Source organism: Artemia franciscana, chromosome 13, assembly GCF_032884065.1.
Source record: "Artemia franciscana chromosome 13, ASM3288406v1, whole genome shotgun sequence".
Taxonomy (NCBI): domain Eukaryota; kingdom Metazoa; phylum Arthropoda; class Branchiopoda; order Anostraca; family Artemiidae; genus Artemia; species Artemia franciscana.
The window spans coordinates 28436839-28464730 of NC_088875.1; the positions used below are offsets into that span (position 1 = coordinate 28436839).

Sequence of the window (27892 nt, forward strand, 5' to 3'; positions counted from 1 at the left end):
AACTTGGAAAAAAGATGGAAGTCTTATGGACTTCTTTTCATTCCTCGATGCATCTTTGTTGAATTTTGTGACTATTTTGAACAAAATGATTGTCTCCAAATTTTGATTGGATGTCTTTTGAGGTCACTAGGGGGTAGAAAAAGAAAGCAAGTGACAGGCGATACTTGCTTTTGAATCATTTTTACTCTTAAAAATGACGCTAGAACTCTCAATATCCGTCAAACAAGCTCCCTCCAAAGTTTCTACGACCAATGTTCCCGTGTAAAACGACCTGGGAAAAGAGGCAAACAAAAACAGCATTGGAGGTTCTTTAATCTTTGCTATAAGCAACGCAAGAGCGTTGGCTCTTATGCATTACAGTAGACTTTTTTTATTTAAGGAACATATATTAATCAAGTAATTGATCCGTTATTCTTTTTTGGCTTTGTTTCTTTGGTATCTATGACGTCATGCAAAATCATACAAGATGACAAACGGATCCGAATTGCTAAAGCAAAAGGAATGGAAAAAATGTCTAAGGTAATTATGAACAAAAATGAAAAAAATAAGAATCAAATTGAATTGTAAATGAAAATGTTACATCACAAATCCTGTAGATAGAAGACAAATCGAAATTATAAGGAAATAAAGGAGCATGTTATATCTCCATTTGTGAAGCGTCTGTGAAGGATAAACAGGAAGGAGGAATTAAATTCACACCAGAATCTCTTAATTCGATTGACATTGTTGACACTAAAGAGTAACACAACAATTATGATAATGCGTTGTTTAGATATTTCAAATCTTTCAATGGGTATTTGCAACGGAATATGCCTGGTTATTACTGAATTATATAACAACGTTATTAAAGCAAAAACGTAATACTAAAACGAATAAGAAGCTTTTAGGTATCTATGATATCATATGAAATTATACAATGTGTATAAACCCAATCAGCCGAAACGAAAGAATTTGAAAAATGTTTGAGGCAATGATGAACAAAAATGAAGCATAGTGAGATCGGCGGCAAGGAGAAATACGATAACAAGCATCACAACAAGTCACAAATGAAAATAATAGACAACAAATATGAGATTAGAAAACAAGTGAAAGCGAGGATCACATAGAATCGTAAGTGTAATCGGCGTTAGAAGAGAAGCAAAAGCGATAATCCGAATGAATCTCAGGAGAATACAAATCCTATGGAACGCATGATTCTGTGGAGGATAAACAGATATCTACATAATAAAACAAGGTATTGATTAATATAAACTCAACACTTTGCAAATAAACCTTTTGCCGTATAAACTGAAGATGAAATACATAAAAAAAACGTCTGTTTTGCTGTGGTTGGTTATTGCGAGGGTAACTTGTTATCTAACGCCAATATTTAAATATATCAGTTAGCTTGTCATCATCTTGAATGAAGCTCGTTTACAATCGGTTTTTAACAGAGAGAACATAAACTGAATAAGTCAATTCAAAATTATGTTGTCCTGTGCTGGATTAAAAGACAGTTTTTTTCACATTTGGGTGTTTTTTTTAGGATTCTATCGTACCCTTAAAACGCCGAATAAAATTGGAATAAAAATGTAGCATGTTCACCTAATTCCCTAGCTGAAAGGTAAGCTTACTATTACATTCAAGGAGGCAAACGTGGTCCATGCGTCTAATTTGCGTAACTTCCCAGTTTTTCGATTTTTTAAAAGCACGCTTGCACACTGCGAATGATATAGAAAGTCTACCAAACGTCCCAAAATTTTAACCAACGTTCCCATGCAATTATAATTATTTTTTTGGTAAATAATAAAAAAAATTCTTACAAAAATCTTCAAGCTTTAAATGTATCAACGAGATAGCCATTCTTGAGTTAGTCAGATTGAAACCATGGCCTTTTACAGATATGCTAGTTTTGACTGGAAGGGGAGCAACCGACAGTACAAATTGACAAGTCTATGAAAATTCATGCTTTTATTCTAGCTGAAACGTGAACAGCTACTGAAAATTATTCAGAATTGAGGAAAAGAGTAGGAAAAAGTTTTCATTTACCTTGTATGTAAATATACTTATTTGTTCTTGATTTTTCGTAAAAAGGAAATGGCTAAACTTTTAGTCAAAATTTGTGTATCTATGAAAAGCTAAGCTTTCATCCTGGCTAAAACTTGGTACCTCGTTGAAAACTATAAAGAAAATTGAAGAGAAAAGTAAGAACAAGTATGTTTGTTCACCTTATAATTACATATGGCTGTTTACCCAAAGCTTAATAATAGACAAATAGCTAAACGTATAGTCAAAACTAGCATATGTATGAAAAGATATACTTTCACTCGACCTTAAATAATGATATTAATTATACTATTAACTATGAAGTAATTGAAGAGAAAGGTAAGAAAAGGAATGTTTATTTATCTTACAGGTAAATACATTTTTTAATAAACTTATAGTCGAAATTAGTATATTTACGAAAAGCCAACCTTGTCATTCTACCTACAACCTGACAGCTAGCTGAAAAATGTGAAGAACTTGAAGAAAAATGAAGGAAAAGTTTTCTTATTAATAAAAAAATCAGAAGTCCATGGGACCGTTGGTTCAGACTGAATGACTGGACATATTCCTAGGCTCTACAAAATGATATGCTGTTTTTCTTATCAATTTTTTCTTTTCCTTTTTATTGGAACTATGAACAAACTGTTCACGAGAAAGAATTACAAAATTAAGATAAATCACCAAAAAAAGATGACTTTGTATACAGCCTAGGGAGAGACATCAGGCGGTAGGTCAAGGATGCTGGGATCCAATTGTGACGGTTTGGATTATTATATTTTGAAAAAGTGTTGAATAGGAAACAAGGGGATGTTTATCCTTTAGATAGCGAGTTAATTGATCATTCCATAAATTTATTAACTTAAGTTTCGTCTGTTGGAGCCACGTTACTCTGGTAAAATCTGTTTAAAAGCACCGAAATCATTAACAAAGCTAAAAGCATTTTGATGTGAGAGGATCTTACCTGAAACGACAGCAAATATTCCACCAAGCATCCAAAATATCCTCAGTAAGATTCTCGACATGGTGGTATCACTCATTTATCCTTATTTTGTTTCACATTTGAGCACAAGCGATTACCGACTGCTTCTTATCTGATTTATGAATGTTGGTCACCGTAGACCTGAGTAAACAAACAAAACAAAAAATTAGCCTAATTAATGCCTATAATGTGTGCGGAAAAGATAAGAGTGAACATTTAATTATTTCGAATTTTACTAGTTAGTTCTTTTTTCTTTTATTAGAGACATTAATCCTTCGTATTTATCTATATCTCTTTGGCTTGAATGGAATTCTGCCTTCAATGTTAATTAAATCAATATTAATCAATATTAGTAAATTATATTTAATTTACTACTACTGCTACCACTACTACTAATCATCGCAGCACTAAGCCACCTGAGACCAACATAACTACGTACGCTCCTCCATCAATCCAGTATATTCAAAGCTTCGTCATTTCTAACTCTCATTAAGTTCCGACTATCTTTACATCGTTTTCTTCTGACCACTTCTAATTCCATTCAAGGACGACCTGCTTTTTCGGTCGTCAGCACCGACCAGCTACAGCCTTTTAATCTCAGCCTATTCTTGTGATGGAAATTGCTAGGTTAATTTACACTGTAGTTAATTTAGCTTATTGGAAAACACTAAATGAGAAATGAAATCAAAGTAAAATAACAGAACTAAATACAGAACAAATGGATCTTGAAGGCAAACTCTGTTCAAGACAGAAGTAAGACATTGGGCTGGGTTAAATTACTCTCTCTCTCTCTCTCTCTCTCTCTATCTCTCTCTCTCTCTCTCTCTCTCTCTCTCTCTCTCTCTCTCTCTCTCTCTCTCTCCTCTCTCTCTCTCTCTCTCTCTCTCTCTCTCTCTCTCTCTCTCTCTCTCTCTCTCTCTCTCTCTCTCTCTCTCTCTCTCTCTCTCTCTCTCTCTCTCTCTCTCTCTCTCTCTCGCTCTCATTCTCTCTTTTTTTTTGTCTTGAATGGAATTTTTTCTTTCAAGAATTTTTTTAATTTTCTTACAGTTCAATTGATTAAAATTTAAGGACTGGACAGATAAGAAAAAGGAGTAAATTCTGTTACATCTCGGAAAAATATAGAAATATGGGCAAAAAAAATTGCATCCTAAGCCTTGGAAACAAATTACAAGTTTGTCGTGTCTCCCCAAAAAATTGGTGTGGTTGAACCTGTTTTGGAAAATATTAAATAGTTCTTGTGAAAAACTGAAAAAGAGTCGGATTGAAGTAAAAAAAAGCTGCAGTCTGAAATGTGTTTTTGATCTGATTCTGCGATATTTATATTTTAAGTCTGCTATATTTTGCTTTTCCTCGTTGATATATTTAATAAGGAATAATAATTTTATCTTCAAAGAACTATGAAAACGCAACATTAAAGCCTGCTTCATAGGCATTTATAAATACTTTTATCCCTCTGTAACATAAAATGATTCTTGACATTTATTAAGTGAATAGAATTGGAACAAAGCTCTAAATGTTACTCACATTCAAGATGCTCTTGTGTCACCAAAAGGTCAATTCTCACTGGGAAAAAGATCAACCATCTCATGGATACAAGAGCAACTATTATGAAAATTTCCAAGATGAACGCAATTTAGAGTATCGCAGATGACCATTAATTTATAAATGGTACAATCTTGAAACTAATTAAAAATATCAAAAGTGGAAATTTAAGTGCTCAATATTTGCGAAGACCTCAAAAATTTTTTTTTCAAGATTTATAAATTCTCCGATCTCTCAAGTCTATCTACATGGATTGACCAAAACGGGACGGCAAAAAAGGCAGAAATAAAAGGAAGTGTTAATTAAAAACAATTAAGACTTGTTATTTTTTTTTAGAAGGCCAAAGCAACAAGACCTGATAATCCCAAATTATGCATGGAGAAAACACTATTTTAGCTAACCCTTTAGTAAAAAAAAATCCTTTGGTTTTTAATTTGGTACGTTTTACTTATCAGATCAAGGTAGTAAGGAAAGTAGAACGCTTAAATATTGACCTAAATCCAATTTTTTATGATTCAGATTTATTTTTAAAATTTGCCAAAAAAAACTTTCCAAAGAAAAATAAAGAGCGACACTGAAGCCTGAAAGAACAGAAAGTCAAACTCAAAAATCGGATACTATAGTAAATCATGAACGCTGCCAGAAATGTATCCAAGTGGAAGGGGAAAAAATTACAAGTAGTACTAAACTCACTGGTCATGACAGAGCCAATATTCACCGTTTTATAAAGGGACTAATCCTTATATTTAGTTTCACATATTCTTTTCACTATTTAGCTTTCTGTTCCTTCATAGGCTTCTTCCTCCGTCCTTATTCTCCGTAAGGGATTCCTGCTTGCGTGGCCTCATACTGGCATCTTGATAAGCTTTTCACGAGTTTGTCTATCCAGAACCTTGACTGCAAGCAGCACCGCAGGGTAACCTTGAGGAGTGGCATCCCTCGAGGAAACTGGGACCTACTAAACGACACAGTATTTGTGGTGGATTGTGACTAATGAATTAATAATTATTTCAGGCGCTGTTTGTTTTGATTTTGAAGATTATGTAAATGACTTTGAAAAAGGGGAGATATCGAGAGATTTTAGGAAAACTTCAATCCGACCTCTCTATAAGAAAGGTGATAAGAGTGAGTGTGATCATTATTGAGGCATTAGTCTGGTTTCTGTAGGTAGCAAATTAGTTTTTATAATGATACGTTTTAGACTTACAGGTTTTGTAGATAAACTGTTGAAGGACAGCGTGACTTTAGGAAGGGTAGAAGATAGGGCAACCAAATTTTCATTCTTAGATTCAAAATTTGGAAGCGCCTAAGTCATCAAACTCTTTAGGCCTCAGTTTTATAGATTATGAACAAGTCTTCGATTGAGCCAATCGAGAATAACATTACTGCGCCTAAGATAGGAAATGACGTTAGTAGCTGTAAAAAAATTAAAAGTAAATATGACGGCAATAGACCCTTAGGGTCCATTTTGAAGTTGACTCATTGGAGGACTCGAAATCGGTCCATGTTAATACCCAAAACTAATAGAAATTAAATGGCACTTGCATGATAAACCCCATACTGCTCAAGTTGTTCATTCATTGATGCATTGCAGAGCCGATTTTTTGTTAGTTTCTTTTAGCTTGGCGTGAGACAAGATAAAGAAAAGTGACAGAACAGATGTAAAATATATAATTTGGGCTATATATTTGCGCATTAGGGGGGGGGGTTAAGTATAGGACAGTGTGAAGCTAGAAAACTATTCTTACTACATAATATGTAGCATAATTATACCTAATACATTAGGTATGCACACCCACTTTTTTTAACTCCCCCCCCCCCTCACCAATGTGCAAATATATAGCCCACATTTCCTATTAAATCATTTTATTTTTATCCCACTTCGGTATATTTCTTTAGGATTGAGCGTCAGAAAAACATATTAGTAGAATATTAGGTAGGGGGGTATATCATCCAAGTATCAATTAAATGAACAATCGTCACAAATAAAGATATAACAGGTACCATAAAAATGTTTAAATAACTCTTAAAACGAGTAAAACATAAATTAAATATGCAGATCAGGATAAAAACGAAAAAATCCCTGCAAAAAAGGGTTTGGCTACTGTCCCCTTCCCTAACTGCTCCAATAATATACCAAAATGACAAATTTATTTTAAAAAAATAGTAAAACAGAAAAAAACAAAGAATAAGGGCATTGGAAAAATCTTGGAGGGGGGCAGGGTCTCTCCACTCCCTGGACCCATCCCTTCGCCCCGTAAATCAAACTTGCAGAGTAAATCAGTAAATTCAAGATTCAAAGTAAAAAGAAAATCAATTGCATAACTCACAGCTCTTTCCCTGAAGAATAGAGGGGGGGGCTAAACTCTGTAAGCATAGTTATTTGGCTTTTGGACTATTTAGTATCAAATATTTACCTCAAAATTTTGACCGGATATCTTTGGGAAAAAGGGGAAGGGCTAGTTGCTCTTTGATCACTTTTGACTCTTAAAAAAAGACCTAGAAGTTTCAATTTCCAACCGAATGAGCTCCTCCAACTTAATAATGAGCCCCTTCCACTAAAACCTTATCTGTTAATAATGAGCAACAATGGGCACCCTTAAAGTGCGGAGGAGGTGGTAAAAGGATAAAAGTTTATTGTACAATAACACATATAAATAACAAATAGAATTTTATGAAACACATAAAAAAATAACACATAGAAAAATATGTCTCCTATGGGGTGAGTGGGGTCGTAAATTAAAGAATTTGATGTAAAAATGGTCGATCACCAGTGATAAGCGGGATGTTTTTTTCATAACTTACTCTTTAGTATTTGAAGTTTGGGGTTATCTCCAAAAAACATTTACATATTTTAGCGAGTAAGGTGTCCTTTCTAGGTTTTTCGACATCATAGATAACAGAATGGGAAAGAAGGGACTTGTAACCTACTAAAACTGACACCTAAGCTATTGACTGGCAAAACAAAAATAAAACTGTAATGAACAGAAAAAAAATTCTTTTCTCTGAATACTGGGATTGGTAACAGGCTACAGATTTTGTTTCTATACTTCTCAATTCTACCCTAAAAGTGCGATATGCGAGGGTGAAAAAAATATAAATCCTGAGAATTAGCTGGAAGAAATGTATTTTATGGAGCTACCAGCGCCGCAAAAAAAAAAAATGGAAATGGAACATGAAAATACTCTCGATTAATACTCTGGATAAAATAGACATGTGTCACCAGCTTCTTGTCCTATCATTATCAATTGAACTCAATAATTAATCGTTAACTTTTCCAATACACCAGCCAATACTGCGGATTTCCATTTACTGGCCTCCTGAATAATTCCATACAATGGCATCTAAAAGAGAGGCATTATAATTTCGTTAATCAAACTTTGGCCGAAACCTTCAATGTTCTTGATTTTAATCTAAGATCAATGCAGTAACTTGTGTTATGTGTACAATTACTTAGCTCTATTTTCTTGATTCTATTGAAAAAATGATGCGCGTCCTAGAGAAAAAGTGGGTCTATTTTGGTACTACTTCTCCATACCTTTTTGGTGTTAAGCACAGTCTAGTTTCCAAAAAAAGGATCTAGCTCAAGCTCATGCTTTAAAAGAGTCGCTTGCTTTGCCAGTGAAATTCATGAGCGTATCCTAGTTTTTCCACCAAAATCTGTTTTAGCAAAAAAAAGTTTGTGCGTGTTTTTCGAGACTTTTAAGCATGATTTAATAACGGTTATTAGTTTTTCTTTTTAATCATTACATTTTTCCTTCAACTTCTATTTAAAGATCTTCTACCATATTACTATTTAAAGCTTACTTTTTATTTTCGTTATTTTTTTCTCTATTGTTTTCCTTATGACGATAGGTTATTTGCACGATGATTCCTTGGTCATCTCTCTTTTTATTTGTCTTAGGTCATGGTAGAACAGCTGAATATTTTCTAGCTGGAGAAGTTAACCCTTCCTCAAACTAATTTGTGTTCTTTATTTGTTTTTATCATTATTCCCAACAAAAGATGAGATTCTTTGCCGATAACAAGATTATTTCTATCTCTGAAGTTGACTTTTTTTTTTTTAGATAGAATTTGCTGTCTATCCAAAATGTTTTAAAAGCGTAGATAGCACTGGTGCAATAAGTGCCATCCGGCGAGAAAGGGATTTTGAATACAAGTGCAGCCGCTCGGGATCAAGAAAAGAATCTTGAAAGTACTGTAGGAATTATGCTACACATCGATTGGCACAGATCTTACACAAGCAAGGAAGACTTAGAAAAATTACAGAAACACAAAAGATGGTAAATGCTAGTGAAAATCATTGAAGTAAGATATCTTCTGAAATCCGTTTGAGGGAATTTGATTTTGAAAACTGTTGTTCATTTTGCGGTATAACAGTTACCCCTAAAACAATTTTTTTTTAAACATAAACGAAGACTAGGGAAATATTGTCCATTTATGTAGGGATATAGTGGCATACGTCCACATCCCTGACGTTCCATATCACGTGTCGTGCTCCGCTGCTTTTCAAACGCATCGTAACGTACCCTTGAAGTTTGCCAGTGACGTAAATGTTGCGGTGATGTAGAAAAGCATGAGACATTTTTAAAGGTGTTGGAACACTTTCAGGAAAATGACAAAGAACAGCTAGCTATCAGCGATCCATATGCAAAAATGAAAAAATTTTTGCCATAAGATTGGCTTGAGCCATATAGCTCAAGGCATGTGAAAAAAGCTGCAAGAAAACTTGAGAGACGGGCTTGTTATTGCCAATATTGACGGAGAATCCCATGTAGTTACTTCTAGTAAGATGATTTCTCGCATCCTTCATGAATGCTTCAACACTGAGTAGAAAGGAACCGACGATGAAGAAAACTGAGAATACTACTAGTATTGCATGTTTAAAGTCAAAACGATCAAAAAGAGTATGAGTACCACTTAGATGTTAACGTAAAATTTCTAAATTGTGAGGAAAATATTCATATATTCCTTGAAATCACTTTATCCTACTTTCAGTAGACATTTAGTATAGCGTGCTGATCAAAAGATAAATGTGCCACAAGCTATGCTTGTGTTACGTGAAATGCAGCTAATAGCAGCAATAATCTTCGGTACATTTATGTCAGTTCGTTTTTAGAGGTGGTCGAAAGAAATACTTAGAAAAGCGAAAACAGCGAGTATTCAACATGCTATTAATAATAGAGGCAGTCCTACATTTGTGGGTTAGTATGAGAATCCAAAACGTAGAGAATATGACTACATAAGCGCTTATTAGGCGTTTCAAATATAAATAGGGATTTAGAAAAGCGAAAACAGCAAGTATTCAACATGCTATTATAAATAGAGGCAGTCCTACATTTGTGGGTTAGTATAAGAATCCAAAACGTAGAGAATATGACTACATAAGCGCTTATTAGGCGTTTCAAATATAAATAGGGATTTAGAATTATATAAGAGTTGCGATAAGATATTGGAAGTAGAAATTTAAACTATTAAATACCTAACTACAGTGCAAATATTATAAAAAGCACTGAGTCTTATTTTCTTTTTCTATGATTTCTTTTTCATTCAGGAAAATATATTTACTATGTCATTTTTATTATATCTTCTTATTTTTCAATGACTCTATTTCTGTCCTATTCGCAAATGAAGGGGGTATATTCATAGCCACTTTTGAAAGTAGTAAAACAAGAAAATATGAGCTGAACTAAAAGACTTTGTGAGTTAAAAGAACCTTAAATATCAGGGAAATAAAGTTGACCTCAGGAAACGTGGCAAAACCGGAAGTATAGTAAATTTTCGTAATATTGACGTTAAATAGACTCACCTTTTTACTTGATGATAACGTTTCGAAGACGGAATATTCGCATAAATATTACGGTGAAACCTATTAGGAAGTGTAATGGACCCTTGGTTTTGGTCTTTTATTTATATTAAAAACAAGTATGGGTTAATTAAAAAAAAATATATCTGTTCGAAGTAGAGAGCGAATTTGAAATTTATGATAAGGTTTCAAAGACGGAATATTTTCATAGATGTTAGTGTGAAACCTATTAGGAAGTGTAATGAACCCCTGTTTTTGGCCTTTTGTTTATATTAAAAACAAGCATGGATTAATTAAAAAGAAATATATCTGCTCGAAGTAGAGAATTTGAACAAGCAGTAGTTTTAATGTCATTTAATAAATCATAGTTTTTTCCAAATTATTTGGGGGGGGGGCAAGTCCCCTAGCCCTTGTTCCTTCCGATCAATGCCACCAATTGCGTCTGTATTCAGGCTTTCGAAAGGAGGTATCAGCAAAATCTTACGAACAGTTTGGTGTGTGAAGTTGAAACTTACAGGGCTTGGTGCGGGGTATGTTGAAGTAGCCAAAAGGTAGTATTTGTATCCTTTTGCTATTACTTAAATTTATACTGCTGCTAATGCGATTACTACTGCTACTATTAATACTGCTGTTAGTATTGATACTGCCACTAAATCTAAGGCTACTAATAATAATTTTAATCCAAATACTGCTACTGCTACTGCTATTACTGCTGCCACTACCACTACTGACACTAAAGCTAAGGGTATTAAAATGAAAAATTCAGGCATATTGAAACTTTTTGAACTAAATCGGAACACACTGTGCCGACGAAGGTTGTCAAGAGGACGTATCAGCAATACTTCAGGAACGGTTGATGGTATTAAATTACAACTTTCAGTTTGTGTTGAAAGGGATTTTAAAGAGAAGGTTCCATGCACATACTACTGCTGCTACTATAACTGTTGCTACTACAATTGTTGCTACTACGCAAGCTAAGGGTATTAAGGTGAAGCTTTGCTGGAATATTTAGGCGGATTTTGAATTAATCAAAACAAACCATGAGTATATAGATTTTCAAAAGGTGACAAAGCAATATCTCAAGAAAAGCTTATAGCAAGCTAGATCTTTTAGGGTAAATTGTGGTGAATTTTGAACAACCAAAAAAGCCCTACGTATATACAATTAATACTACCGTTACAATTACTGACGCTAAGACACTAATTACGCTAAGGGTACTAAGGTGAAGATTTTTAGCAATGTTTAGCAGGAATTTCAATTAGACGAAAAACTTTTTAAATATGCAGGTATTCAAAAAGGCATATAAGCTATGTACGATCTAGCGCTGCTCTATAATAGCTAGCAATGTCGTTGAAACTTTTAAAGGAGCTAATTCGACTGTTAATTGAAAACTCTAGCTCCATTTTCAAGAGTCAAACATGTTTTGAGGGCAAGAAACCAAACTCGTTGATGTCCCAAATGCATAAAATCAAAATTTTGAGACATCCATGCTTTAAAACTAAACCTGGCTTTAAAGATAAATCAAAAGGCACTGTGTGGATAGTTGCTAATAATCTACCTAAGCAATATTTTGAGAACAGCTGGTGGTATTAAGTCAAAACCTTTAGTTTTGATGGAATTTCGGTTTAATAGAGATCTTTACTTTTCTTTGGTGAACTTGTTTTGTGGAAAAAGTTTTCTAAAGTAATCAAACAGTTCGTGGCAACGAACTGTGGTAAGGAGCGACCCGGCTCTATAGTAACCGAAACTCTACAAAACGAAAATTTTGATACCAATAGTTACATCAAAAGAATCACATTGTAAAGCTACTTTTAAATATATGTGTTTCATCAACTTTAGTCTTACCCATCAAAAGCTAAGAGCCTGAGAAAATTTGCTTTACTTTAGAAATGGTTCATGGCTGTATATTTGGCTTTAAAATACACTTATCTATCTATCTATCTGTAGTCCAAGAAAGCAGGATTGAATGACACTTTTTGTATAACCTACTTTTTGAATAGGATAAGTCAGCCGGGTACCCGAAACAATACGTAGGCAATTTCTCTGGTGGACGTTTAGAAAATCTTAACCAGTTTTTTTGGAGCGCCTTTGCTTCAAAACCATATTTGACCATAGTCATTATTGTAGCTTCCAATATTCTATTCTTGGTTCACAGACTTTTCTTTCCATTCTTCTGAACTTTTTTCAATTGTAAAAAAAAACACAAAGCAATATTTATTGCACACAAGTGCTAAACAAATTTGCCTCTTTCTTAGATTAAATAAATAAACAAGATTTTTTAGCTAGCACTTCCAGTGGATAGTTTTTCTGGAGCAGAAGTCAAAGAGGTGAAAGGACTTGTTGTTAGTCCATATATCTCCCTACAATTTTTGGAACTGGAACTGGGGTGGGGAGGTCGTTCATTCCACGCATTTTTACTAGAAGAATGTAGCTTTCGGTGCATTTTTCCTTTTATTGTGGCGCAATTTTATGCCAAATATTTGGCAACATTGAACAGAAATGTTTCTTTTTGCCTAAAGAAGAAACAATTTCACCGCCCAAAGTATATGATTTGATGACGACTGCTTTTTCAATGTAGGTTGATTTCTTCCTCGTATTAAGACCTCTCTTTTGCATTTGGCTATGAAAAATTTGAGATTTGTAATTGATAGCTAAAAAATGAGCCTAACATTAGATGGGACTTTAAAAAAATCATTGGCTGGCTATCTACCTTGTTCAATTTTAGAGCAAAAGTAATGGTAAATGTTTAGTTTTGTCACAAGCTGTCTAAACTGGAAACTATGCTGATTTGCAGCATAGTTTCCATACTATAACACTTAGAAATGCTAATTCTAGGAGCAGATCCATTTCTGATTGCCCCTCCTCTTCTATGTGGCAAACTAAGGTAAAATTCTAGTTGATTGACTTTTGGCTATCTTGGAAAGGAGCTAGGTTAGAAAATGAAACTTTCAGGGAAGAGTGTAAAGGCTAAAGTATGTCCTGGAAAGGTATTTGGAAGTATCCACTCCTTCTCCCTTGATGACCTTTAAAATTATGTGTGTTATAAAAGTGAAACCTTGCAAAATAGATTTTCTGCTTGAATGAAGTACAGCAACATTGATTTCAGCTTCAAAACTTTGCTCAATTTCACTTTATAAGGTTTTAAGGTAAAATTCTAGTTAATTGACTTCTTGCTATCTCAGAAAGGGTTTAGGTTAGGAAAATGAAACTTTCAGGGATGAACCTACAGACTAAAGTATGTCCTGGAAGTATTTTGAAGCAACTACCTCCACTCCTTCCCCCTCTAGAGGGCCCTGACCTTTGATTACCTTTAAAAATATGTGTGTTATAAAAGTGAAACCTTGCAAAATGAATCTTCTGCTTAATTGAAGTACAACAAAATTGTTTTCAGCTTCATAACTTTGCTCAATTCCATTTAATTAGGTTTTAAATATATGCAAATACATTTCCTAAATTTGAAAAAAAAAACATTGACATGGCTCAAAGTTCTACTCAAATAACAGGAATTACATTTTCAGAACTAAAGGTCAAAATTTCAATAGGTATAGACCTGTTATGTTGGCAAATTTCAGGGCCTTCTAGAGGGAGAAGGAGTGGAGGTGGGTACTTTAAAACACCTTCCTGGGACATACTTTAGCCTGTAGACCCATCCCTGAAAGTTTCATTTTCCTAACTTAAACCCTTTGCAAGATAGCAAGAAGTCAATTAACTAGAATTTTACTGGTTTTAAAGATATGCAAATACATTTCCTAAATTTTGAAGAAAAACATTAATACAGCTCAGAATTCTACTCAAATAACAGGAATTGCATTTTCAGAACTAAAGGCAGAGAAAAGGCCTCTGGTAACTAAGAATTAGGGTAAAATGCTGTTTTGTCAAAATTTCAATAGGTCATGTAGACAAATTTCAGTCCCTCTAGAGGAGAAGGAATGGAGGTGGGTAGGCTACTTCAAAATACCTTCCATGGACATACTTTAGCCTTTAGACTCATCCCTGAAAGTTTCATTTTCCTAACATAACCCCTTTCCAAGATAGCCAAAAGTCAATCAACTAGAATTTTACCCAAACTAAAAATGTCCATGTCCTCCATAGGGCATGGTCTAATATGCTTTGCTCTATAGGTAATATTTCCTATAAGCAAGCCCACTTTATGCATTTTTAATCTTGTTGGAGGGGGATTTTAGAAAGCTGAAATATGCTTCTCTAATAATGACAAAGAAACAACATGTGATGATCAGAATCTTGCTATATACAGTAATGCACACTTTAGACAGCTTATGACAGAAGTAAACATTTACCAAAAGTAATAAATAAAGTCATAATAATGACTTTGTACCTCATTCTCATAAGAAGAGTATGTAAAAAGTCATACAGATGACTTCTTGGGTTTTCTCAATATATTGTAAATTTAAATGTAGAGATAGGTCTAAACAAAATACATTTTAGACAAAAGTAGGTCTATGTTTTTTGGTTTTATCTCATTATTATATAATTTTGTCATAATTAAAATATCTTAATTTAGATATTATAGATGATGTACCAAAATGTCATACAAAAGACATTTTACTGCTACAGCTCTAGGCTGTGTAAAGAGAACATAAAATATCTTACAGATCACTTTTTGTCCTACCATATTGACAGTTGTGTCAACAAGTATATGAGGGATAAGAGAGGGGGAGGGTAAATTTTGTAGAGAAAACCAAAGATGCTCAGAATAAAATTAATAGGCCCTGAGAGGAAGGCTTAGAGACCTCTCCTTCCTGATTTCTAAGGGGAGGGGGTCAATTTTGGAGGGAGAACCAAGAATAAATAGGATCTGCCTCAAGGGAAGGCTCAGAGAACCCTCCTTTCCTATTTCTAGTGGTAGAAAAAGAAGTCAGTTTTATAGAGAAAACCAAAGATGTTTAGAATTGAAAATAAATAGTATCTGGCTCATGGACAAGGCTTAGAGACCCCTCCTACCCCAAGGGACAGAGGGTAACTTGAGAGGGAAAACCAAAAATAATACATATACTTGAAAACCAATTTATACTTTTATTTAAAATATGTTTTGTATATCCCTACAATAAGTTTTAAAATATATTAGGAAAACCAGAAAAAGTCATGTGTATGACTTTTTCTGTGCTGCTCCTTAAGAGATGAGGTATAAAAAGTCATCTGTATTCCTTTATTTAGGTTTTTTTATATTTGCTCTATAATAGAATAAGGTACAAAAGTCATCTGTATGACTTTCTATGATTTTCTCTATATAAGTCTTGGCCAGTTATAATGTCTTCCATATGACATTTTATTTGATCATCTGTAATGGCTATTTCAGGTAAAGTTTGTATTAGTAAATCTTCTTGGTTATGACAAGTAGATAAAAAAAACAATGCTTTTACTACACATATTTTGTATATGTAGAGGAAACCAGAAAAGTCATCTGCATGACTTTATTCATGTTTGCTCTATAATTGAATACAGCATAAAAAGCAATCTGTACAACTTTATTCATGTTTGCTCAATAATAGTGTGAGGTATTTGTTGTGTTTAGTGCTTTTATGCTTATGCTTGCCGCTTATTATCTTATGATTGCTGTTTGCTTATGTAGTTTTGTCTACAAGCATGGACAAAATTTGAACAGCATTAAATATCATATTCAGCAGACTGCTGAGTGGAAAGAATGCCAAACAACAATGTGCATACCTTCTTCTTTGGCTAGAAGAAAAAGGACGAGATGTCTTTAGTACTTGGACATTAACATCAGAAGAAAAAGACAAACTTGATGTTTATCTTAAGAAATTTAAAGAGTGCATTGCTCCTATGAACAATCCTATATTTGCTCACTATAAATTCCATAAGCAGGATCAGTTGGAGCATGAATCAATTGAACATTACATTACAGCCCTCAAGGTGCTTGTCAAAGACTGTAAGTTTATGGACAATTTTGAGAAGGAGATGGTGAGAGACAGATTAATATGTGGACTGAAACAACATAGAATTTGAGAAAAACTATTATCTCAAGGTGGAACCCTTACTCTTGAGACTACAGTGACAATTGCAACAGCTTTTGAGACAACACAAGAGCAGCTCATGTCCATGTCAGCCATGTCCTTGTCACCTACAACAGTAAAGGAGCCAAATGTAAAACAAGAATTAGACTATGTAAGAAGACAAAAGAAGTATGACCCACCCACAACAAGTAAGAAGTGTTACTTCTGTGGTGGGGCATATGACCCAAATCACAAATGTCCAGCAAAAGGGAAGTCTTGCTCCAAGTGTGGAAAGACAATTCATTTTGCTCGTTTCTGCTGTAGCAAACCAGTAGATACTATTGATATGGAAGGAACAGATGGAAATCAAGAACAAGAAATTTATATTGATACATTACTTATTGGAGCCATAGCTGAGAAATCAAGCCAACCAACTGTGGCTATCAAACTGAATAATTCAGCACAGGAAACTCTATTCAAAATCGGCACAGGAGCTGAAGCAAATGTTATCCCAAAATCTATCTTTGACAGACTTAAACCCAAACCACAACTAAACAAGACAAGCCAGATCCTTGTAGCTTATGGAGGCACTCGCATTCCAATTGTGGGAGTATGCTCTATAAATTGTAGATATAAAGGAATTATCAACAAAAGGACAGTTTCTTTGTAGTTGATACACAGTCGAACCCAGTACTAGGATACCAAGCATCTGTAGAAATGGGGTTTGTGAAGGTAGCTACATCTATCTCTTCCTTATCTACAAAGAAGAGTGTTCAGAAGAACCCAATTCCCAAAGAGTTTGATGATGTCTTTGCTGGGATAGGTAAAATCCCAGGTAAAGTAGAGATCTATGTAGAAAAGAATGCAATCCCATCCATTAATCCTGTCAGGAGAATACCTTTTGCCTTACATGAGAGGGTTAAAAGCAAACTGGAGTGCCTGGAAAAATTAGACATCATTGAAAGAGTGGTGGCTCCAACCAAGTGGGTTAATTCAATCATAGCCATGGAAAAGTCAGACAGTTTGTTACGTTTATGCTTGGATCCAAGAGAGCTTAATAAGTCCATACAAAGGCCCTATTATCCAATGCCAACTTTTGAAGATATAGCAGCCAAAATTCATGGCCATAATAAGTTCTCTAAGCTTGATGCAGCTTCTGGGTATTTGATGCTGGCATTAACTGAGAAGTCTTCACTTGTCACAACTTTCAACACCCCATTTGGTAGGTACAAATACAAAAGAATGCCATTTGGATTAATATGTGCACAAGACGAATTCCAGCAAAAGATGGAAGAAACCTTTGGCAACTTGAAAGGCGTTGGCGTCATTGTTGACAATATCCTTGTATCAGGAAAAGATGAAGAACATGATGAGGATTTAAGGATAGTCCTAGAGAAGGCCAGAGAAGTTGGAGTAAGGTTTAATCCAAAAAAGTGCATATTCAGATCAACAAGTGTGCCATGTTTTGGACATCTAATAACTGCAGATGGTATCAAATCAGATCCTTCAAAGGTTCAAGCCATAATTGAGATGCTACTACATCCATCAAACAAAGACGAACTGGCCACATTCCCTGGAATGACAAACTTCCTTTCAAAATACATTCCAAATTTGTCATCTCTAAACTATCCCCTCAGAGAGTTGGGAAAACAAACTGTCTTTGAGTGGACCCATGAACATGCAACAGCAATGAATAGAATCAGAACTTTGATCTGTAATAACCTTGCAACCTTTGATACTAAGGCAAAAAATGTTGAGATGAAAACCAACGCTTCCAAGCATGGTCTCAGGGCAGAGTTGAGTGTATGTGGAAAAATTGTTGCTTTTGGATCAATGGCTTTCACATCAACAGAACAAAACTATTCTCAGATTGAAAAAGAGCCATATGCTATCCTCTATGGCTGTAAAAAATTCCATCAATTTGTTTATGGGAGGAGAATCATTGCACAAACAGATCATAAGCCACTGGAGGCTATATTGTCAAAACCACTAAGCCAAGCCCCTCCCAGGCTCCAAAGAATGATGATTCAGCTGCAGCCATATGATATTATGGTTCAATATGTTAGAGGAAAGGACTTACCAGTTGCAGACACACTGTCAAGACTGCATCCACCCGACTTTGATGAAGAATGCTCCCTGGAGATTGAATTCCATGTTCACTCTGTTATGAAAAGTATCCCAGTCAGTGATAAGAAGATGGGGATCATCTTGGAAGAAAATAAGAGAGACCCAATTATGATAGAACTTACCTCGGTCATACAAAAAGGATGGCCAAACCACCAACACCAGTGTTCTGCTAGCATGCAACCTTACTGGAATGTTAGCGATGAGTTATCCAGTGTTGATGGCATCATTTTAAAAGGAAATAGAGTTGTCATTCCAAGAGCATTATGAAGGGACATTCTGCAGCAATTGCATGTATCAGACCTAGGGATGGAGAAAAGCAAGCAAAGAGCCAGAAACTCCATTTACTGGCCAAATATGAATTCAGCTATAGAAGATCTGATCTGGAACTGCAAAGCTTGTGGGAAATTTTCCATAAATAATCAGAAAGAATCACTGATATCAACACCAATCCCATAGTATCCTTGGGTATACCTGGGTATTGACCTTTGCAAGATCTACAGAAGAGACTATATAGTAACCAGTGACTACTATAGTTGTTTCATAGAGATTGACTGAGTCGAACTGGCAACCTCTTCAGAAGTAATAAAGAAGCTCAATGTCCATTTTGCGAGATATGGTATTCCAGAAAAAATTCGGTCTGACAATGGACCACAGTTTACAACCTATGAATTCCAGTCCTTTTTGCAGAAATGGGACATCCAGCATCTGACTTCAAGTCCGAATATCCCGCAGTCTAATGGCCATGCTGAGAAGGCCGTGGATATAGCGAGTAGGATTATGCTAAAAGGTATAGAGTCCAATACAGACCCCTACCTTGATCTTTTAGAATATCGGAATATTCCAATAGATGGCGAGGCATCACCTGCCCAGCTTCTTATGAGTAGAAGTTTAAGATCCATCCTTCCCTGTACTCAGCAGCAACTGGAGCCAAATACTGTTCCAAAGACAAAGTTCCTCAAAGCAAGAACTAGTCAACAAGAAAGGCAGAAGCAGAACTATGACAAGATTTCTAAAGATCTAATAGAGTTGGAAGACAACCAACATATTTGGGTCAAGGTGTCAAAGGAAGCTACATGTTGGATGAAAGGTGTAGTGACGTCATGCATATCTACAAGATCTTACCTTATACAAGCTAAAGATTTTATTGCAGAAATCGGGCCCATTTGAAACCACGGTCCAGTGCTGAAGGCAACAGTGCTCAACAATCTTCAGGATTCACAGGGGATGAGGACCTTCCAGCAAAATTTCACCCTCCTGTGGCTTGATCCTCTTCTCCAAAAAAGACTGTTCCAAAGACTCCAGATAATCGTAGTACTGGACAAATCTTCCAAGACAGCCCGTATAGAACCCCAAGAACTCCAACACCCCCTTCAGCAGCAAACAGTGAAAGTAGAAACAGAGAGGATTATTCACGACCCTATGTAACAAGAACTGGTAGAGTGGTTAAGCCAAGGAAGATAATGGACATTTAAATTGCTAGTGTTTTCTTTTTTTTTGTGTGTGTGCTTTTATAGCACAATTATTATTGTGAAAGAAAGGAGATGTTGTGTTTAGTGCTTTTATGCTTATGCTTGCTGCTTATTATCTTATGATTGCTGTTTGCTTATGTAGTTTTGTTGCAGGTTGGTTGGCTTAATAAATTAATCTACTTGGTAACAATACAGTATTAGAAGTCATAAGTATGGCTTTATTTATGTTTGCTCTATAATAGAATGAAGTATAAAAGGTCATCTGTATGACTTTATTTTTGTGCTATAATAGAATTGGTTATAAAAATTAATCTGTATGACTTTATATATGTTTGCTCTATAAAAAAAAAAATGAGATTTTTTATTATTCTAAATAAGAAAAGCAAACATAATATTGTCTTTTGTTTGACTTTATATTGCTTTCTGTATAGTAGTAAATGATAATATTTGATCCTCAGTATATAAACAATCAATGACTTTTAGTCAAACATTGCAAACCCATGATAGACTATGCCAGCTTATGGCCTAAGTAAAAATATTTAAAGTAGTTTTGGAATTTATTGTGTTTCCTTCTGGAGAGTTGAAATGCTGTACTGATACCTGCTAATGATAGGCAATGTTTTCTTTTTACTTAGATAGCTTATCATTAAAGGAAACCCTCTACAAACAATACTATAGGGACTAGCACTGTTTTGTTACCCAATCAGTCTTTACAGATATTAGTGGGAAACAAGCTTTTTCTACAAAACAGGTTTTACAAAGAAAAGACCTCCATTAAACCAAAATAAGCAGACAATAATTCAAATAATCTTTCAAGTGTAAAACTACCACAAATCACCATCAATAAATAAATGCAACCTAAAATAAGTAGACATTAATAAATAACTGAGTCAAACTAAAAAAAAAAAAAAAAAAAAAAAAAAAAAAAAAAAAAAAAAAAAAAAAAAAAAAAAAAAAAAACATGAGTAGGGCTGACTATTAGTTTTAATAGTGGCAGTAGTAGAAGGACCAGTAGAATTATAGAATTAAATGTAGTAGCCTTACCTTTAGTGGTAGCAGAAGTAGTAATGATAGTAGTAGTAATAGTAGCATGAATGGAAGTAGTTGCATTAGGATGCAAATATTCCCTTTTGGCTAATTCAACATCCCCCACTACAAGCAATGTTAGTTTTGACTTCACATACCAAACTGTTCCTAAGATATTTCTGTTACACCCTTTTGACAACCTGCCTACAATTAGTGATTGTGATTGCAGTTCACTTTTCCCCCTCAAAATTCTATGTAAATATCACCTTCATACCATTGGGCATAGTTATAATAATAGTCAAAATAGTAGTATTGGCATTACTAGTAGAAGTATTAATAGTAATAGCAGTAGTCCTAGTAACAGCAGTAGTATTAACATATTGCCTTTTGGTCAATTGAACATCCCTCTCAACAAGTCCTGGAAGTTTCAACTTAATACAATTAGCCATTGTTATGTCATTGCTGTAATGTCCTTTTGATAACCTGTATGTTCATATACTTCTTGAAATTTTCATCTCAAGGCTCTTGGCCTTGCAAGTAGTTGCAATAGAAGTAGTAGTTGAAGTAGTGGTAGTAATACAAATAGTAGTAGTCCTTGTAGCAGCATTAGTATTAACATATTGCTTTTGGTCAATTGAACTTCCCTCTCACTAAGTCCTAGAAGCTTCAACTTAATACAATTAGCCATTGTTATGACATTGCTGATATGTCCTTTTGATAACCTGTATATTTCTTATGCTTCTTGAAATTTTCATCTCAATGCTCTTGGTCTTACAAGTAGTTGCAATAGAAGTAGTAGTAGTAGTAAATGTAGCAGTGATAATAGTATTAGTAGCAGTGTGCACATATTACCTTTTAGCCAGATAATCTCATTATTCATTATTCATTATACCCAAATCACTTCTCAAGATACACTCATTTGACAATGTAAATATATGTAGCCTTCTTTTCATTTATTTCAAATGTCCATTCAATATTTTAAATGGAGTAGTGTGGTGGCAGTAGTGGTGGTGGTAGTTGTGGTAGTAGTGCTAGCATGGAAATACTGCCTCTTGATCATCTCTCTTATCATTTCTTGAAAGTTAATTAATATACTCAGTCATTCCCAAGTTATGCTCTTTTGACAGTCTATATATGCATAACATGTTTTGATTTTAGTTCAATGCTCTACTCAACATTCCCTGAAAGGGTCACCTGAATGCCTTTTGTCATTTTGGAAAGTAAAGTTCAAACATGCATACTTTTCTCAATAACATATACCACATGTAAACAAAAAATTGCCCTAAGGACTGTGGGGAGGCTAACATCCCCAAAGACACAATCACTAGATCTTTCAACAGTTCTAAACAAAATAGTTCTCTTAAAAATTTTGATTGGATGTGTTTTGGGAATGATAGGCTTGGGGGAGGGGATAGTTGCCCCCCATTTACTTTTGACTCTTAATAACAGCACTAAAACTTCTGACCTTCAATCAAATAAGCCCCCTTCCATCTGGAATCTATTCAACCACCCATTTCATAAAAATATTACATCAGCTGCATTTGGGAAAAGAGGATGTCAGGGATGGGGCTAGTTTCCCTCCATCACTTTTGACTTTTAAAAGGGAACTATAAATTTACATTTCTAGTAAAATGAGCCTCCTCTAAAATTCACACAACCTCTTCTTCTATAAAACCTTTATATGTCCCCAGGGTATAACTTACAACCCTTGCCCCCAGACTCTTAGGGGTTGTTTCAACACCAACAGCCTTGTTATCTTATCTTTGGATTATTTTGAACAAAAGGCTATCTCAAAGTTTCTATCAGATTTATTTGGGAAAAACATAATGTCTGGGGGTTAGCTGCCCTCTGATCACTTTGACTCTTAGAAAGGACGCTAGAACTGCTGATTTTGAATCCAATGAGTCACTTCTTAAGTTTATTCAGCTACCCTTGGCCTGGGGGATGGGGTGTCATCTTCAAAGACATAATTGCTGGACCTTTCAACTACCCTAAAGAAAATGGCTATCTCAAAATTTTGGCTGGATATGTTCTGGGAAATGATGGGTTGGGGGGGGAGGGGGCTGGATGTCATTCAATTACTTCCGATTATTCAGTTTTCATTTGAATGAGCCCTTTTGGAAGTTTCTATGAAAAATCCTTCTAAATGAAGTGCCCTGGTCTAAAAAAAATCAAAAAATAAAATAAATAGTTCATTGCACCCACATTGTTGTTTACTTAGGCAGTGCTGTTGTACTGCCTATGAGATACAACCACGCTTCCCAGAAAAAAAACCCTAGGTGTTAGCAATGTCAACTAGTAGGCTATAGCTTATAGCCCTTGCCCTGAGGGCTTTGGGGGGGGGTCATCTCCAAAGACATTATTTACTGGACCTTTCAAATATGTTGAACAAAATGACCATCTCAAAAATGTTGATTGAATGTGTTGGGGGAAACAATGGGCATGGATGGGGGGGCGGTTGCCCTTGAATCACTTTTGACTATTAGAAAGGGCAATAGAATCTCTGATTTCCAATCCAACCAGCCCCCTCCAAAGTTTATAATACCACCCTTTCCATAAAAACCATATATGCCCCAGGACATAATTTACAACTTTTAGCCTAACCTGAGGGCTTTTGGGGGTTGTCATTTTCAGGGACATAATCACTAGACCTTTCAACTCCACTGAACAAAATGGCTATATCAAAATTTGATTTGAAATATTTGGGGAAATGATGGGCATGGAGGGGGTCTGGTTGCCTTCCAGTCACTTTTGACTATTAGAAAGGACACTAGAACTTCGGATTTCCAATCCATTTACCCCCTGTTGAAGTCTACGTGACCGCCTTTTTATAAAAACCTCATACACAAATGGGGCATAACTTACAACCCATGCCCTGAGGGGTGTCAGGGGGATGTCATCTTCAGAGACAATTACAGGACCTCAATTATGCTGAACAAAGTGGCTATCTTAAAATTTTGATTGGAAGCATTTGGAGAAATGATGGGGGGGGGGGAGGCTGGTTGCCCTCCGATCATTTTCAACTATTAAACAGGGCACTAGAACTTGCAATTCCCAATCAAATGAGCTCCTTTCAAAGTTTCTACAACAACTTCTTCTAAACAAAGTGCCCAGGTCTTAAAAAAAATCCAAAAATAAAAATAAATAATACACTATACTCATATTGCTCGTTAACTAGGCAGCGCTAATGTTCTGCCTATGCCAGTGTTTTATTGTGATAATGTGCTTCATCCTTTTTTTTCAGGGGTATGCCAGACACAGCCATAAATAGTGGATAAGCTTTTGGATGGTTCTATAATGAAACATTATAAAAACAAAGATTTTTAACATTTGGCTCCTTATTGTATGTTCTGATAAAATTCTAGTTGAGGGGCTTCTTGTTTTTCATTTTGAAAGGTTGCACTGTTATAGCCTAAAACAAAGATTACTTAAGGTTTGTGCCCTCTGGAGAGAAAGGACTGGAGGTAGATGCTTTAAAACATCTTACCAAGAGATCATTACAGCTCTGGATAGACTCCTGAAGTTTCACTAATCTAACTGTTCTTTCCAAGATAACAAAAAGCCCTAAAACTAGAATTTTACTGCCTATACTACAATTATTATAGAATAATACAATTATTCTGCTTTACAACACTTGTCTTAGATTAACTCTGTCCAAGAATAAGTCCACCTAGTTTTAAATCCTGTAATTTTAAGATCCTGTGTCAAAGATTAGACACCATTCTCCACTCTAGGCTCTGCTATTAAGTTTCAGTGCATTTAAAATATTCAGTATTGTTTATAGCTAAATATTTTAGCTAATTACATTCTTATTAAAAAAATTAGACAAATTGAATTTCAAAACAATCAAAAAAGATTTAACTTCGAAAGTAGAGAATTGTCCAAGTACTTTGTATCTGTACACATTTCTCAGTTGTTTTGCGTCTTTCAATACATTATATCTTCTTCATTAACCAGTATTCTTGCATTTTCGACTGGGTAAATACATTTTTGCTCAAGTGATTGATCTAGGACATTTGACAAAAATATTATTTGAAATCATTTAAAAACATGGATAACAATCAAAGGAAATATATTAATCCAACTAATAGACACATGCTGCCAGCTTTAAAATAAAAGTTGCATTATATCTATATATATAAAAATAAGTTGTCTGTGTGTCGAGTGACGTCATGTCATCAGGTCGTCATGTCATTATGACGATGACGTCGGGACACCGAGACATAGGGAATATAAATGACGACCGGGACACAAGGAATGTTCGATTAGCAATCACCATCAACAAAGCACCGGGACACAGGGAATATAAATGACGACCAGGACACTCAAAGAGAAATTACAGACTGGGACACCGGGACACAAATAACGACCGGGACACAGGGAAACAACAGCAACGGGGACGCCGGGGGGCACAGGGGATATATAAATGACGACGGGGACACAGGGAATGTTCGATTAGCAATCATCATCAACAAAGCTCAAGGGCAATCATCAGAATAATGAGGCATAGACCTGAATACAGATTGTTTTTCCCATGGACAATTATATGTTGCATGTTCAAGAGTCAGTAAACCTGACAATTTTATATGCACAGACAATGGGACAGCCAAGAATGTTGTATATTCTCAAGTTTTACGTAGTTAAAATATATATATATATATATATATATATATATATATATATATATATATATATATATATATATATATATATATATATATACTAGCTGTTGGGGTGGCGCTTCGCGCCACCCCAACACCTAGTTGGTGGGGCGCTTCGCGCCCCCCAAGCCCCCCCGCACGCGTAAGTCGTTACGCGCCATTGTAGTTGTGTCCCTGTGTCCCACCTGTGAATAGAGATAGATATAAATATATGTTTTTAACATTCTTCGCTGTCCCATTGTCTGTGCATATAAATAGATTGTCAGGTTTACTGACTCTTGAACATGCAACATATAATTGTCCATGGGAAAAACAGTCCGTATTCAGATCTATACCTCATTATTCTAATGATGTGTCCCTGTGTCCCGGTCGTCATTTATATTCCCTGTGTCCCGGTGTCCCGGTCTGTAATTTCTATTCGAACAATCCTTGTGTCCCGGTCGTCATTTATATATCCCGCCTGTGCCCCCGGCGTCCCCGTTGTAGTTGTGTCCCTGTGTCCCGGTCGTCATTTATATTCCCTGTGTCCCGGTCGTGATTTGTGTCCGGGTGTCCCAGTCTGTAATTTCTCTTTGAGGTTCCCGGTCGTCACTTATATTCCCTCTGTCTCGGTCGTCATTTGTGTCCCGGTCTGTAATTTCTCTTTGAGTGTTTTTTTTTTAGTTTTTTACCTTTTTTCTTTTTTCAGTTTTCTTTTTCTTCTTTATTTTTCAGCGTCTCTATGAAGTACATATCGACGAACCTTTGTTTTTTTAACTTGAATCTGGTAGGCATCGATGACCTTATCCAAGTCAAAATCCCAAACCCAATCATCATCGCTATCATTTTCAGTTTTGATATGTTTTGACTCTCGCTGTCCAGGTGGATTTTCATCTAACTGCGCGGTTTTGCGTTCTTTAGCCGCAAGCCTGTTTTCTTGCTGTTCTTGTTTCATGACGTCAGTCAACACAGAAACATGACGTCACCTGATCCACAGACAGACAGACAACTTATTTTTATATATATAGATATATATATATATATATATATATATCTATATTCACAGGTGGGACACAGGGACACAACTACGATGGCGCGTAACGACTTACGCGCGCAGGGGGGCTTGGGGGGGCGCGAAGCGCCCCCACCAACTTGGTGTTGGGGTGGCGCGCAGCGCCACCCCAACAGCTAGTTCTAGATAGATTCTATATATATATAGGGCCATTGGGAGGAGGTTGTATTGTTAGAAACACAACCATGATTTCTGGGAAGAACATTAAGTAATGAATCTAGTGGTATCACTCTTTTTGTGTAATGTTTAAAAAGAGCCATCTAACTTCACATTTACACCCTAAATAATATATTTATCCACTGTCTTTATTGCTTTAATCGCCATAGCCTATCTCTTTGTGTTACCTCATTAGCTTTATCTTTCATTGTAAACAGATTGATGATCAGAAATAAATATAAGAAGTAGTTAAAACCCACAAAATCAGCCTACTTGCTGATTATTCTTGTTATTATTACTTACTGTAAGACTTACATAAATTAAATACTGAACTCGACATAATGCTCCAACAATTTTTTTTTCATTATAAGTCTCATTTTTGCTTGAACTTGCTAGATGTCATGGGAACTTTTTTAAAGGAGGGGGTGTAAAATGGGAAGCTTTGAATATATTTGGGCAGAGAAGGAGCTTGCATAGCTCTGTTGGCCTCATACAGCTTGGTGCTGCAGTAAGCTAGTAGTAGTAGCATATTTTATTTTGTGCATGTATATTTGATAAATTTTTGTCAAAAGTCTTATAGTGCCTCAATGAGAGTATTTTTGTGAGAGTTTTATAATGGGTGCTATGGGTTGTTCTGGATACTTGGCTGACTGACCATGTTTCAAAAAGTAAGCTATATGAAACGCGTGGTTCAATCTTGTTTTCTAAGGCTATGATGAGAGAAATGTTGAGATGGCTAGGGCACGTCCTGCCGACAAAGTATGACACATTGACAAAGATTTTTCTTTTTGGCCAACTGTCTATGGCTAAACAGAAAGGTTGTCCATGGTTTGATGGTAAGATGTCATAAAGAAAGATTTAAGGGAAATGGGAACATCCTGTGAGGGTGTAAAGAGGGAGGCTTTGAATAGATTGGGATTGAGAAGGAGCATGTATAGTTGCGTTGGCCTCAGGCAGCTTGGTGCTGTGGTGAGTTATTAGTAGTAGTATTTATGAGATCAGAAATTTAGTTAATGGGTATTGGAAGCGTTTTATGGGATTGTTTTTTAAAACATGTGAGCTAAAAGCTTCATTGTTT

At 35.4% G+C, this 27892-nt stretch overlaps 3 protein-coding genes across 16 annotated transcripts in view; 2 read left to right on the forward strand and 1 right to left on the reverse strand.

The window, feature by feature from the left end:
- LOC136034761 (fibulin-1-like) overlaps nucleotides 1-4601 on the reverse strand; it is a 198962-nt gene extending 194361 nt beyond the window's left edge. For all 14 annotated transcript variants that reach the window (XM_065716156.1, XM_065716158.1, XM_065716153.1 and 11 more), the window contains exons 1-2: nucleotides 4529-4601; nucleotides 2987-3145 (exon numbers count right to left, since the gene is read on the reverse strand). In XM_065716156.1, the coding sequence (XP_065572228.1) occupies nucleotides 2987-3062 (76 nt within the window). In that variant the 5' untranslated portion in view covers nucleotides 3063-3145; nucleotides 4529-4601. The remainder of the gene's footprint in view (nucleotides 1-2986; nucleotides 3146-4528) is intronic.
- Nucleotides 1-8875, forward strand: part of LOC136034764 (uncharacterized) — a 187837-nt gene extending 178962 nt beyond the window's left edge. Inside the window, exon 4 of the mRNA XM_065716165.1 lies at nucleotides 8614-8875. Within this exon, the coding sequence (XP_065572237.1) occupies nucleotides 8614-8739 (126 nt within the window). The 3' untranslated portion in view covers nucleotides 8740-8875. The remainder of the gene's footprint in view (nucleotides 1-8613) is intronic.
- Nucleotides 8876-12855: 3980 nt separating this feature from the next.
- LOC136034288 (dynein heavy chain, cytoplasmic-like) overlaps nucleotides 12856-27892 on the forward strand; it is an 83118-nt gene continuing 68081 nt past the window's right edge. Inside the window, exon 1 of the mRNA XM_065715427.1 lies at nucleotides 12856-12926. The gene's annotated coding sequence lies outside the window, so the exon portion shown is untranslated. The remainder of the gene's footprint in view (nucleotides 12927-27892) is intronic.